This window comes from Brachionichthys hirsutus, chromosome 19 (assembly GCF_040956055.1).
Source record: "Brachionichthys hirsutus isolate HB-005 chromosome 19, CSIRO-AGI_Bhir_v1, whole genome shotgun sequence".
Lineage (NCBI taxonomy): Eukaryota > Metazoa > Chordata > Actinopteri > Lophiiformes > Brachionichthyidae > Brachionichthys > Brachionichthys hirsutus.
The window spans coordinates 4,603,257-4,617,749 of NC_090915.1; the positions used below are offsets into that span (position 1 = coordinate 4,603,257).

At 43.5% G+C, this 14,493-nt stretch overlaps 2 protein-coding genes across 2 annotated transcripts in view; one reads left to right on the forward strand and one right to left on the reverse strand.

Annotated features, from left to right (window-relative positions):
• The first annotated feature begins 4,549 nt into the window (after positions 1-4,549).
• LOC137908846 (glycolipid transfer protein-like) overlaps positions 4,550-14,493 on the forward strand; it is a 46,922-nt gene continuing 36,978 nt past the window's right edge. Inside the window, exon 1 of the mRNA XM_068753266.1 lies at positions 4,550-4,560. The gene's annotated coding sequence lies outside the window, so the exon portion shown is untranslated. The remainder of the gene's footprint in view (positions 4,561-14,493) is intronic.
• nkx6.1 (NK6 homeobox 1) lies at positions 10,741-13,533 on the reverse strand. Its single transcript, XM_068753098.1, has 3 exons — positions 12,981-13,533; positions 12,709-12,881; positions 10,741-10,980 (listed from the first exon to the last, which is right to left on the reverse strand). Exons 1-3 carry the CDS (start codon positions 13,531-13,533, stop codon positions 10,741-10,743), a joined length of 966 nt encoding a protein of 321 aa, XP_068609199.1.

The window sequence follows — 14,493 nt, forward strand, 5'->3', positions numbered from 1 at the left end:
TTTAGAACATGATTAAATGCTTCCGTGTCTATTGACTCGGGTCTGTGTGATTTATGCATCTGTTTAGTCGATAGTGTGGTTGAAATGATGTCATTAATTATGTATGGCGACTGGAGGAGCTGCCTCCTCCTCCTCCTCCTGACAGATGTAAGAGCACGAATCGTCAGAGTTTGGGGAATTGAACGCTCCCGCAATCCATCTGCAGCTCCGTCTTTTTACGCCCCGCAAAACGATGCGCACGAGGCTGCAGCAGGCAGCTCCTCGCCAGACGCATCTGAAAGGTGGAGACACGGTTTGTACATGTCCACCTAAGAGTCTTCAGCAGGTTAATGGGTCTGTGATGCTGACCGAGTTCATCACCGCTCCTCCTGTCTGTCGTGGAGACACGTGTTCAAGGCGTAAAAGTTCAAAACACAGAGACGAAACTGTGGTTTCTGATGATGATGATGACGTCTAAGACTACAGGTAGATATATTGCAGAACGTTTACACTGTTGATGTTAACAGGCTCCGCCCTCTTGTTTCTCTGAGGTGTCTCTGTGGTCTTTGTCAGAGGTCAGAGGTCACCCACAGTTACCTTGTCGATTCCCCCCCCCCCCCCCCGAGTCATTTCCATTTTAATGTCACACTTCCAATCCATCACAAATGTGGCGGACATCTCACAGCGGCTTTAAGTCCCCGTCCCCGTCCCCGTCCCCTGGGTTCTGTCCCTTTTGGCCATCTCATTGGTTCTGGTCTGGCTGACAGCTGCTCCACAAACAGATTCTCCTCCAAAACGGGATTAGCTTTTATTTTAACGTAGAACAGACTTACCGGATCCTGAATATGAACCTCTGACCTGAGGCCCGTAAACTGGTCAGGGACTTCAAAGGTCCCCCATTAGATTCTGGTCTAACTGGTCCAGGACCAAAAAATGGATCCCATTAGTCTATGGTTTGACTGATCAGGGACCAGAATAGACTATTGGATTCAAGAATAACACACGGTAAGCTAATAATAATAATAATATAATTCAGAGACACTGAATTAATCCACATTTCAATAAAAGGCGTGTGTCTAGTTTGCTCGTTGCGGCCAGCTAAGGCTAACGTTCATAAGACAGACCAGCATTCGGTCGCTCGCAAGCTTTCACAAAGGGGCGGGCGAAATACTGGAAGCGGCAGTCAGGGCCCGACAACACAAACAGAGGGCGGGTTTATGAGCTGGTCCTAATAAACTGGACACTGAGATGTTAGATAATAAAATGTAAATATATGTGGTATCACAGCAGAGATCAGTATTTATTGAAAATCACTTTGAGTCCTCGCTGCCCCCGGAGGAGGAGGAAGAGGAGGAGGAGGCCTGCGATTTTGATGTTTCACAAACAAATTATGTTTTCAGCATGCTGGTTCCAGTCGCTGCGTCGTCGCCCCCCCCCCCCCCCCCCCCTCCCGCCTGACGTCTGATATTAATGCGCTCCAGTAACTGTTAATTTCACTTTGGAGCGGTGATTTATTGGTCGACAGCGAGGAGAGGCGTCGACTAATTGAGATCAGAATGGCTGTTTCTCACACAGCAGGCTGCACCTTCCAGATGGGCGCCGTGATTAATGCATAACGAGCAAATAATCCATGAAATGAATAAAAAAACTATTCTTCTGCTCGTCGCGGGGAGGAGAATAAATACGATTAGGAATCGAGTCGTTTGGCCATTTATTTATTTTTTACTCTGGAGGTTTTTCATCAATCTGAGCTCGCTCTGTATGAAACGTCAAGAGGAGGATCATTAACGTCTTCATCCAAACACCTGCCTCCAGTTCATCGCATGACAGGAAGGAGTCATCAGCTGACGTCACACCTGGAGCCGGGACGAACTCTTAATTCCTCTGTTAACTTTCTCAGTTTTATTTTTTATGTGATCAGGGGATTTATGGAGAAAATCTAAATGCTAGTCGATTAATAATCACTTGTCCATTTCCTTTGGTCGTTCTCGGATTTTGCATTTCCGTTGGGCAGGTTGTAAAAAAAAAGACATTTTCCAGGCCGATTGATTGATGAACGGCTGTAAACGGCACCTTTTAAGCGTAGGGAACCAGCTCAGATCAGCAATAAATGGATAAATGTGATTTGCAGTCATCATTAGAATATGTGAGAACTGGACGTTAGCCATCTAAGTGTGCTTGAGAAGACGGATGCTGCGTCAGAAGGAGCGGGCTGTTAATCGATTGGCCAAACTGGAGGCTTTTCAGCCTGAAGCAGCAGCAGATCCATGACACGGAACGCTGACACCATGGAGAACCGCCTCTATTGATTTTTACATAAGAATTCATCTTTGTGCATTAGAACACGCTGCGGCGAACAAAGACCAATCAACTATATTTATCAGTATTTGATTGATGCGTGGTCGTTGAGGCGCGTCCACAGGGTTAAAGCGTCTCAGTCGTAATGAAGTATGTGTTTAATGTCTAGAGAGCAAATATCAGAAGAGCATCTTGTTCTCTGTTTATCATTTAATGCCACTGAGTCTCAAATCGTCTATTTATTCTCATGTTGTTATTTCTCATGTGACTTCTATCTCCCAATCTATTTCTACTTCTGTTTCTGCTCGTCTCTTTGTCATCAACGTCTTCCTGAACTGCTGGTTCTCTGTAGAAGGACGAGTCACCGTCCGCCATCCAACCGGTTGCTGGACGTCCCACTGCAGAGGAGCACATCAGTGATGTATTAATATGCTCATATTCCTCAGGGAGTGAGATGGACTGAGGCTGAAATTAAGTCCCAATTGGGGGGCGGGGGCAGCGATCGCCATTTACTCAGAGATTGGGGGGGGTCACTTCAGTACCTGAGGACAGGACACACTCTCAGTCATCGGCTGTAAATGAGAGGTCAGCAGACTTTATAGAGCTATTATCACCAGTCATGGCATCCCCCCCCCCAGAACCCGCTGATCAATTAAGTTGGTACAAGGCAGATCCCGGTGCAGTGATGCCATCAATGATAAAACAACCATATGTTAGTTTTTTTTTAGATCTTCTTCAGCTTCTGTCTGGGAACTACTTTCTTATTTGGAGCCCCCCCCCCGGTGGGAAGTATACGCCGTCTGAGTACGGTCCAGTTTTATAACTAAGCTGTTATGGGCCGTCAGGTCGGAGGTGATGGACGGGGTTAACGCCATCCTTCAGCTCCTGAGCGAGAACACAGAGGAGCCTCCGGAGCCGATGGGGGTGACATCACTAAAGAGGCATTAACGCCCGGTTGCGACATCGCTAAACAAACGTCTGCGGGCATGGGAAAGCAGCATTGTAGCGCTGCGGTGAATTGAGTGCGAAAACAAGGCACAATCTGAGCCTTGTGCTGGCTGACAAGCCTCTGTCAACTTTCCCAGGCGGCGTCCATTAGAGCTCATAAATCAGAGCAGCTCTCACCTCCCCGGTCCGGACGACCAGAGACTGGAAACCACTGTTCGGCTGTCACAGCACGTGTAATCGATTACACTGCAGATAATGTGAAGGAGAACGAGGCCAGAGTCATGATGACTGTTTAAATTTGATCAAAACAGTTTAAAGTGTTTCATGGGAAAATCACAAAAATCAGATGGTGAGTTATTAAATCAGCAAAACATCCGGATGAGAATCAAACCATCAGCTCTGAATCACCGGGTAATATGCTCAATTCGGAATGTTTTGCCATGAAATAGGAAGTCACCTGACGCCTGCTCTAAAAACTCCAAAACATTTAGATTTGATACGGGTTTTAGGAGGAGAAAAAAATAGTTCCACAGAGGCATGTTGGAAAATTCTAAAGAAACCACCTCCGCCATAAGCTTCAGGAAGTAATTGCAACATTTTTGTCACAAGTATTTTATCGAGATCGACAATAAAGCCATGCCCAGAACGCCATAAGACTGCAGTTTGAAGCTCATCAACAATGAAAAACGCCATTGGAGGCGGAGTCTTCACATGATGTCCAAACCAGCTGAGTTTCAGCCCGGGAAAGGAGCATGAACTCATTTCACCATCGCTAATATCCCAAAAGCTTCTTATGACCTACTTCTGAAGTCAGAGAATCGATTGGTCCGAACGCCACGGAATTTGATGCATCTGTGTCACATGGGGGGGGGGGCCTTAAGTGCTGGGGTTCGTCCTCTTTACCTCCCTCATGGCCAGACGTTCCCCAAGGTCGAAGGTCAGAGGTCATCCACCCACCTAAAGGTCGCTCCGCTTTAACATCACGGTTAATTCAATTTCCAAACAGCAGAACTTTTGCACACCGATGAAATCCTTTCAAACGGCGAGCAGCTGTGTGTGTGTGTGTGTGTGTGTGGTGGGGGGGGGGGGGCTAATCTGATCAACGTCTCATTTAACTGCCAAAGTATTTCCCTCTGCGTATTTAATCAATACTTAAGACTCATAATAGGCCGCGTCAGTGGCGGAGAGATTTCCATAATCGATGAAGAGAGGTTCTGAAGTTCAGCGGGTGATTGTGCGCCTCGTTTTTCATGGACTTATTTATTGTCAGGGTGTCAGATGGAGGAGGAGAGCAGGAGGGACATCTTCCTGGCCGAAGCACTCACCGGGGGGGGGGGGGGGGGGTTCACCTGAGGTCAACGTCTGTCTGTCCGTCTTTCGCTTTTAATTCCCTCTCGCCTTTAAGTGGCGTCAGCTGGATCTGAAGACCGGAGATGATGCCTTCACATCCGCCTCGTTCAGAACAGAAGCAGGATTTTTTTTAAGCACCTTCAGACCCTCTGAAGTTCCACCTTCATATCCAAGTGTGTGATGTCAACGTTTACGGTCTTAAGACAAGCATGTAGAGAGATCATGTGACAATCTTCCCACATGTGGATCAATCGATCTGGTTCTTTAACAGTTTCCCAAGAGAAACGCCGGAATGTCTGCTGATGAAAAAAATGATAAGAATTCATTTCAGATAAGACGATGACGGGCGTGTCCAGCTCCCCTCTGGACGTCCGGTGGGTTACTGTGGGTCGTGTATGATGTGATGATTTTGGTACACAGGTTCCAACAGTAATAAAAAAAAAACATGTTTATCTAACAACTTTTACTTTTTGGTCGGACTTCTGCCTCCATACTGGAGCTTCCTCATTGTCCTCATCATCACCCTGCTGGTTTAACTGGTTTCATTCTGGACCAGATCCTCCGCCTGATTTATGCCGAGCTCCACGTCTGCGTTTGATTTTATTTGTTTGATTTTATTTGTTTGATTTTACAGCAGCCAATAAAACCTGTTTTGACGCTGCGGCCTGTCAACGTGTAAAGAGCCTCGACAAAACGAGCCTTCAGCAGCCTGCCAATAAACAACGAAAAGCCATTTAAGCCAATGGTGGAGCAGCCGTGCGTCCGCCGTCAGTCGATAAAGCAAACAGCAGGCCTGATCAGGACGATTCTGCCACAAGGTCACTGAAGAACCGGGAACGAGAGCTCCCACAACCCCCTGCAGGTATTGATAGGCTCCCATCTTGACCTCCAGGATGGAGGAAATATTTTAAACATTAACAGTGGCTCAGATCACTGAAATAATGTAGACTTCTGCATGGGCACATCGTTAGCGTCGGGCGTCCTACGTAGCACGGCGTCCTGTTGAGGGCATTTCCGGTGACGGATGTTTTTTGCGCGTTTCATTTTTCTTCTCTGATATCTTAAATGTCATGTTTTGCTCACCGATGAGCCACGCGAGTCGGTGATGGAGTGACGGAGAAACCCTGAAACGCATCTCGGTGATGTGGTGTCACGTCACGTGATGCGTTCAGTGGAAGCACATTGTGAGTTCAGTCCATTCGTCAGAAACAGATCAGTGAGAGGCTAATGATCCACGGGAAACTAATGAGTCCATAACGTGGAAAAATCCTCCGCTCACAGCAGCATGAAGGCATCGTCTGACTTTGATGAACCGTCACATGACAGATAATCAGGAGGCTCGTCGTCGTGCCCCCCCCCCATACAAGGGTGTGAACATTTTACTGCAGTACCACAGCACATTATAATGCAGTACTACATTATATTATACTGCAGTAGTACAGTACTTGTAGGACTCCAATTAAAGGCAGACAAAAGGATCAGACGGGTTTTACTTCATAGCGTAGTATTTTGTTTTTAATAATTCTATAATCTTTTAATTAATTAGTTATTGTTTGAAACAAACTTTAGAAGAAAATGCAATTTGATGGAATCTGGAGGCCCTCATGCCTCACCCTCACCAGATCATGTGACTCACGGCGGCCTATAGAACATCGAGAAGAGATCTCCAATCAGAACACCTGGTGAAAGTAAGTAGAGACCAGCCAAAATTCTACTAAATGACATTTTCACTTTTATTTTCACTTTGCACTGCTTCTGTCAACCTCAAACTTTAAACCCCTTCGGATGCAGATCAGACTCCGCCCAAATGAACGAATAATCAGGGTTTTATTTCCAGCTCGGAATCAAACCATCTATTCCTGCATGCCATCTTCTAAAGTGTTTGCTCCAGCCTGACCCTGACACTTTATCTGTTGCTTTTTATTTGCAGAGTGCATGCTGTCCATATGTTTCCCTAATTGTTGCTATAATTCTTGTGCAACAGGACTCGTGTTTTATAAGTATGAAGAGAGAGAGAGAGAGAGAGAGGGGAAGAATGCATCCTAATAAAAGCTCTATAGCGACACACTAATGGGCTGACAGCCACATATTTGCATAGAGATGAATTACGGCGGCTGCCTTGACGTGACTTTTAAAATATGATTGAGGAGGTTATTATTGCTGCACTGTGCTACGTGTTAACAGGTTATTTTAGAGCGGCTAGTGCTAATAAAATTCAGAACAAAAGACTCGGGTGATGAGGGCAGGGTTTTTCATTGCCAGAGTCGACTGAAGGTTCTCGTTCAGTCATTACTTAAGCGCAGCAGGAGAGAGAGGAGGGAGGCGTCCATCCTTCAGGAGGCCGCGACCCCGAGGCAGAACCAGAATTAATCATCAGTTTGTCTTCATCTGAGCCTGGACTGCTGGTTACAACCCTATAGCTGTGTGACGTCACGCCTACTACACGTCCTGATTAGCTATAGGTGAGCATAGGTGTGAAAGTGGGTGGAGTTTGAATAATGACGTCACACGGCTTCACTTGAACATCTCCAGGTAAGGTGAGTGTTAAGTTAAAGGAGTTCTACAATGCTGCTTCTGAAGTGTGATTATAGTTTCTGCAATATTCATGAATCCAGGAATGTCTTTGTTTATTTTTAATCCTCGTTTCCACCAATAATTGACTCAGGAAAGAAGAGAAATGTTAAACAAATATTGTTTTTGGCTTCAGGATATTCCGCTTCCTCCCAGCCGCTGTGGAATGTTGTGGGATTAGCCCTTAATATGTTGTTCCGACACCTGTTCATATAAGCCACAAACAGAGGTATAAGGCATCATTAAAAGAGATTATCTGTGAATAAACGCTCGACTGAGGTGCACCCAGAGTCGATAACAGACTGTATCACCTCCTCCACTTTCAGCCAGCAGGTGAGCTCTGCTTCAACGCCAGGTGTCGTTAACCTGCTCCGGCACAGACCAATTAAAAGAGACTTTATCCCCCTTACCCCGCGGGCTCCTGATTACTGCACTCAGGAATGAATTACACTCTGTCAGAATGTGGTGCATTCAGGGACCGATGCTCAATGCTTCCGCTCAAGCATGAAGGTGTGTTTAAAGGGAGGACATGGGGAAGCTCGTCATAATGGAGGATCCCAGGGCGCTCCTTATCGCCGGCCTGCAGGCGCCTCCGGAGATAAGAGCTGCATTCACGTCTGAGCGAGACACATGTCCTCGTGTCTAATCTCTTGTAGTACAACGGAGAGGCCTTCAATGGGCCCCTCTAGAAAGATCGCTAACGCATTTGTCACGCCGAACAAACAGTCAACAGGTGAAGCTAATTCAACAGAATTCAACCTGTTTCTCCCAACAAACCCTGAACATCTCAGCAGCAGCTGCTCAAACTGCTTGCCTCCAAAACACACACCACAATATTATTGGTTTAATCCATTTTCATCTGCTAATGCTGGAGAACATCAATGTACCCTACAAGCTAAGCTGGGGTTAGCCTACTGGAGAAGAATCATCTAACCTGCTGGAAAAGCTAAGAATGTTAGCCGTCTGAATAATTCAACACCGATGCTATCCTACTAAGGAAGCTACGGTTGATGTTAGCTAATTGTTAGCTTTAATATACTAAGACTGATGCTAAGCTGCTGGAGATGCTGGCATTAGCCATCTGATGATGCGAGTCTCCTTTGGTTTGCATAAAATAGAAAATATTCTCAGTTAAGCTGCATGGACTATAATGCAGGTTGACTGCACAAATGCAGGTAAACAAAAATAAATACATTTCAATATTTTTTTTTAATAATCTGTTTCATTGCTGAACAATAAGTCGCAGGAATTTATTCAATCTGTAAATTAAAGGAGTTTATAGACATCTTGAAAAAATTTAACAGAGAAATGTACTGATTTTAAATTATTTTAGAATTTTTAAATAGCGTTTTTAGTGTTATTCAATTGTTTTTGATTTAATTTACTGTGATTTGTCATTGATGACATAAATATCTTCTGCATTAGACCGTTATGACATCTTATTCCTGCCATTTCTTGAGTGTTAAATATTAATATAATCATAATATTGATTATTTTTTCCAAATGAAAACTATCAATATTCCTTTTGCAGGAACAGCATCTGATTCAAGTTGATTCCAGATATGATTTCCTGTAAAAAAAAAAAAAAAAAAAAAGAAAAATCTAAACCCCACATCTCTGAGGAGGTGAAACATTGAGAAGACACCGGAGTTAATTAGTTTGTTATTTACATTAGATGAGTCACAGTTCATCAGAATTTACATGTTCATTTTAATCTGCTCTGTTTGTCATCTTTTTGCTCAGATGAGTCTCACCATAAAGAATGTCAGAATAAAATCTAAAACAGGAGAACATTCAAAGAAAAATCCAGATGGAGTCATAACATTTTTGAAATGTTTCATTATAGTTCCGAACTGAAGACTTTAGATCACATTCCTGATTTTCTGCTGCTACGGTAAAGTTATCTATGATTAGAGCTAATAAACCATCTCCTCCCAGCTGTGATTAGTGACGCTGTTTCATCTAAAAATGAACAAATGTGTGTAAATAACGATTCAGATCCATCTTCAGAAAGGAGCTATTCTCAGAAACCTTCTCATTGTAACCGGATGATTGGGGTTAATTGGGCAGGCAGGTGTGGGAGGGAGCACCTGTGGCCCATTTACCACTGATTGGGGGGGGGGGGGCGTATATAGGTGCTTCCCCTCTCTCGTTCCAGGCCCTCATTTTACGTTTTCCCCGTCTCGAAGGCAGGTCGGTCGTAGACTGTCACTGCCTTGTCTCTCCTTTTCTTTTTGTTTGTAGAGTGTTTTTGAGGAGGTTTTTAGAGTGTTCAGTAAATGTTTTGAATTCCTAATGCCGTGCTGGTCATCACTGTGAGCGGACCTGTGGGTGGGGAAACCCGCTAAAACGAGCTGGGAACCAAAGGAACAAATTAAATAGGTCTTCGGGTTGAAAGTCCTGAAGTGGCGCTGTCGGCTTTGGCAACAATCGTTTGGCCCCGTATGGCCCCTTATGCCCAACGCTACATCATGTTGCATTTTAATCCCACAAAACGTCTTCAGTGTATTTTGACGCACCATGCAATCATCTATAAATCGTTTATTACAGGAAAATCAAAATGAACCTTTTAAATCTCTCCATAACACATTTATTTGTTTTTCATGTGGCAAAACATCAGTTTCCTTCCAGTGACGACAGAAAATGTGGATTGCAAATATTATTAACGGAAGTTCATTTTGCAGTCATTTATTTTATTTTGACGCTAAGGTTTGCGGTAAAATGTCTCCACTCGCCAAACACCGAGAAGCTAGAGACCTGTACTCAAATATATTTTTACGGATTTAATATTATTTATTTTTCGTTTGATTTTAATTTCCGGTCAAAAGAGCCGCACACCGAGGAAAGGGCGTGACGGAGGGAGCGGCCTGCTGGTCAATAATTATAAAAAAAAATAATAATACGAATAATGTTAATGATGATGACTTTCTGATCACCTGAAGCCGCAAGAAGACTCATCTTCTCAATTATATAATCAATACATTTCATTTCATTATAGTTTGCCAATACAAAAACATTTTTTTTCTGTTTCTGTGTCTAAATGTTTAATATCTTAATCAGAAATGTGGGCCGTAAATGACAGCTGATATCTTTCCTGATGAGGATATTGATATTAAATCTGATGATTCATTGCCTATAGTTTTCCCTGTAGGTTGATTAACTCATTAATCAGTACGTCATCAATCAATATTAGTCAATTCGTCTATGCCTTTTGAAAACAACAACAAACATTTGAATTGTTTTATTAAATAAAAGTGCATTACACGAACCTGCAAGATACACAATGCGCAGGCGCAATCACAATTTAAAATATAAATTATAAAGGGCGGAAAATGTTTTCTGTACAGCCCTGCGTGGTGCGTTCAAAGTCCAGATTGATGCGGCCTTCACGGACCGCCGGATGTTATTTAGAGATACAAACAGCTGATCTGTACAAAAACATAAATTATTCACAGCAGATATTTTCTATTAATTCTATTTACACGACCTCCGCGTTTCTGGACACCAAACGTTTCCTCTCCTTCGTGCAAAAAACAAAATGGAGGAAAACTTTGTGAGTTTGATTTCCACCAAAAACCACTGAAAGAGGAGAAGTTAGGAGCTGTCGGTCTCGGTGTGCAGCAGCAGTCCCGGGCCCGGTTTGTGTTTCATCAGCAGCTGTGAGATCTTCTCGTCGTCAGAGTTCGGGTCCAGAGGTTTGTTGTACTCGTCGTCCTCGTCCTCGTTGTCCGAAGCCTTCAGCCGCTCCGTCTCCGAGTCCTGCTTCTTCTTGGCCGTCGCCATCTCTGCTGCGTGTTTCTTCCGCCACTTGGTCCGTCGGTTCTGGAACCAGACCTGAAACACAGACAGGGGTCCGGTTCCGATCGGTTATATATTTAAGTCAGCCGGCTGGAAATAAAGTTTGTATTTCATTTTTTAATTCATTATATTTTCTAATATTTATTTATATAATTTTATTGGATTTATAAAGACAAATAGTTACAAATTTTGTTTTTTCATCCAAAATAATTTTCTGTGGATCTGCTTATCAATTATCAATAAATGAGTTTTAACAGTTTCAATCGTTTTTATCTGAAAGTTAAGGCTGGTTCTCTTCCAAATTAATTGACCTTCAATATAACATTTGCTCTTTTATTTGCACTTATCATTTTATTCTGTTTTATTGTACGTTAGAGATTTCTTAAACTGTGGACCTTTTTCTTTTTGTATTTTCAATGAAAGCCTGTTAAAAAAAATATACGAAAAGAGAAATTTAGATGTAATAAATAAACTTTCCCGACGGTTTTTAAATTGTTATTGTAGAAAATAATAATAGTGCATTCATGTTCCGACAGTTGTTAGATTTTTTTTCATGCAGATTTTCGTTTGTATTTGGCATATATATATATACTGACAAATATGTCAATATAAAAATAAGTGTTGACAAAGTTTTCCGATTCATTTTTAGTTCTAAAATTTGAAGGCTTTTGTGACACAAAACCAAAGATCAGGGGGTCCCAACCTGAGGGGCAGGACCCACTGAGGGGGTCACAAGATGAATGTCAGGTGTCCTGCGATGAACAGGAAACACAAAGATATAGAACAAATGAAATAAATATTGTTCATATTAATGTGGAAAAATGACTGAAAGTCAGCTGGTGCAAAAGTTGTAAATTATTTTTTATAATATCAATCAGAAATACATTGATTTCAACGCAACGAAATTATTTAAAAGCGTTCTTTTATATAAATGAGACTGTTTGTGAAAATAAATAAAAATTAAATTAAATATTCGCTGTTTTATGTTTTAATTAATGTTTTATTCTCGTCATGTTCCCTCAACTAAAATATTATGGAGTCTCACCGACGTTAATCAGAATCATTTCAATCTAAAATAATTTCCTTCTGACTGATTTCGATTCATTCTGAGTGTTTCTGTACACAGAAGTTACTTTCCTGCTCTTTTTAATTAAACTAAAAGCTCACAAAATTATTTCTTGAGATAATTTCACAAATAAGCAACGGTGAAAAAAACGACTGATATAATCATCAAAATAATGTAGTACATTCTGTCAATTTTTAAATAATGACTTTAAATATTTGTCTTGTTTTGAACTGTCTAAAATCTGAAATAAGGCTGTATCCAATTTAAAACAAAATGTAGATTTTAAAACGTTTCTATTATAACAATTTTTATTCGCGTCTTCATTTTGGAGTTGATCCACTTTGATTCATGTTGACTTTTTAAATCTTCTGTCTGAATTTAAATCCTGCTTTCAGGTCAGGGATTATTCTTTTTTTTTTAAAAATAGTGGAAAAATAGTTATTTAGCTTTAAATAAAAACCATAGAGATTATTCTGTCAGAGAGAATTCAACGAAAATCAGAAAATATGAGCAGAACATTTAAAAATAAATATTAGACTTTTAATTATTTTTAAAAACTCAAATCTCTTTTTGAATATGGACGATCCTTAAGAGCATCAAAACTTTAAAGTGTTTTTTTCCTTTCTTCTGTTCTTTTAATGGCGCGGGTTTATTTATCCATCTTCTCCAGTAGCCGCTCCGAACCTCTTTGGACTCACCTTGACCTGGCTCTCCGTCATTCCCAGAGAATAGGCCAGCCGCGCTCTCTCCGGTCCCGCCAGATATTTAGTTTGTTCAAAAGTCTTTTCCAGCGCAAAGATCTGCTGACCTGAGAAAGTGGGCCGGGTGTGTTTCCTCTTCCCGTCTTTGTCCAGCAGGACCGAGTTCTGATCTGAAACAACAACAACAACAACACATCGTTCAGGTCCAATTATTTACCAACATCATTCATTCCTGCACATTTATTCGGGATTAATCCGGTCACACTTACGCGGTGAACACGTGAATCTGGCGTCCCTCCAGTGCGGACTCTGCATGACTCCCGGCCAGAAGATCGGCGTCCTTCCCGGGAGGTCCGCCAGGGGCTTCGGGTACCGGGCCACCGCCACCGCCGCGGCACCGGGGCTGAAGTAGAGTCCGGGGGGCGGCGGGGGGCTGAGGCTGCTGAACCGGGGCAGCCCTGACAGAATCCCCGCCGTGGAGGCGGCGGCGGCGGCCACGGCCACCGTGGTCCCCGCCATGATCGGTCGGCTTAGGATGTCGTTTATTCCGTGAGGAGTGGCGGACGAGCACAGATGCGGGGACACGAGCCCCGAGGACAGCCCCGAGGAGCTCTTGATTCCCGGGGAGGACGCGGCCATGCCGCCCGGGTTGGGGGAGGTGGTGACCGGGGAGGTGGAGGAGTTGGGGCCGGTGGCGGAGAGGGGGTAGGCCGGGTACAGCGGGGTCTTCATCTCGGTCATGCTATGCAGAGCTGCCAACGGGGGGGTGCTGAGGAGGAAGGCGCTCTGTCGGGACCCGTCCATCTGACCCACCGCTAACATTACCACTTCTGTGGGGCGGTGGGGGGTGGGGGGGGGGGGGGGGTCCGGGACGAGGACGAACACTCCGGGTCTTCAGGTCCCTGCACACCTGAGAGAGTCCAGACTAGAGTCGATCCTCCTTGGAGGCAAAGTCCATCTCAGGGTCGGTCCGACAGCTCCATCCACGATCCCGAGAAGAAGAAGAGAAGAAAGAAGAGTTTCCAGCGGGACGGGGTGGGTCGGGACCGGGGGCGACCGGATCAGGTCCGCTTCAAAGTCGGGAAGGATCGGATCAGGTCCTGATCAGAGCCGGGTCTGAAGGAGTTCTGTCTCATAATAAAAGCTGATCTGATGTGAATCGCAGTCCAAACTTTGGGAGAACGACACGGAGAAACGGGGGGGGGGGGTCTCTATCCCTATTGGGGGAGTTGTCGATGACGCACCCATGTCTCGATTTAGGACGGCCTCCCGATTGGATGAGCGTCGGGGGGGGGGGGGCTCTCGTTCGCTGGATGAGCAAATAAATAGTATTTAAGTCAAATAAATAAATTCAGAAATTCAAACATTTGAATAATGTAGATATTTGATTACATCTGCAAATCTGCAGTAACAGTCGGGGTCACACAAGTGGAGTTAAATTTGGCCTTAAGTTCCGAACCAACAAGCAAAAAACACCTCATTGATCACCTGGCTGATCTGGAATCTGTTCAGGTGAGTTGAACTGAAAGGTTAATTGAAGGCTTTGGTCCAGTTCTGTTGGGCAGTCGGCTTAAATAACGGATCAGAACAAAGCTGGCGTGTCTACTCTGAGGTTTTTAGTAAGATATTAATAAGCTGTTTTAGTTAATTATTTCTAAACGTATTCTTGGAAAGTACATCTATGACCAATATAAAACCATTTGAGTATTTTCATACTTTTTTTTTATACATTATACAATTGGAGCTACAACCCAGTGAACAATAACTCAATGCGTTATTGGT

Bases quoted from the DNA above. Each gene is read 5' to 3' on its own strand.
- nkx6.1 (XM_068753098.1), bottom strand. From the start codon at position 13,533: ATGTTAGCGGTGGGTCAGATGGACGGGTCCCGACAGAGCGCCTTCCTC. The intron at 12,882-12,980 runs GTAAGTGTGACC...TTGTTGTTTCAG, and splicing joins CAGATTCACGTGTTCACCGC to ATCAGAACTCGGTCCTGCTG. The intron at 10,981-12,708 runs GTGAGTCCAAAG...TCTGTGTTTCAG, and splicing joins TGACGGAGAGCCAGGTCAAG to GTCTGGTTCCAGAACCGACG.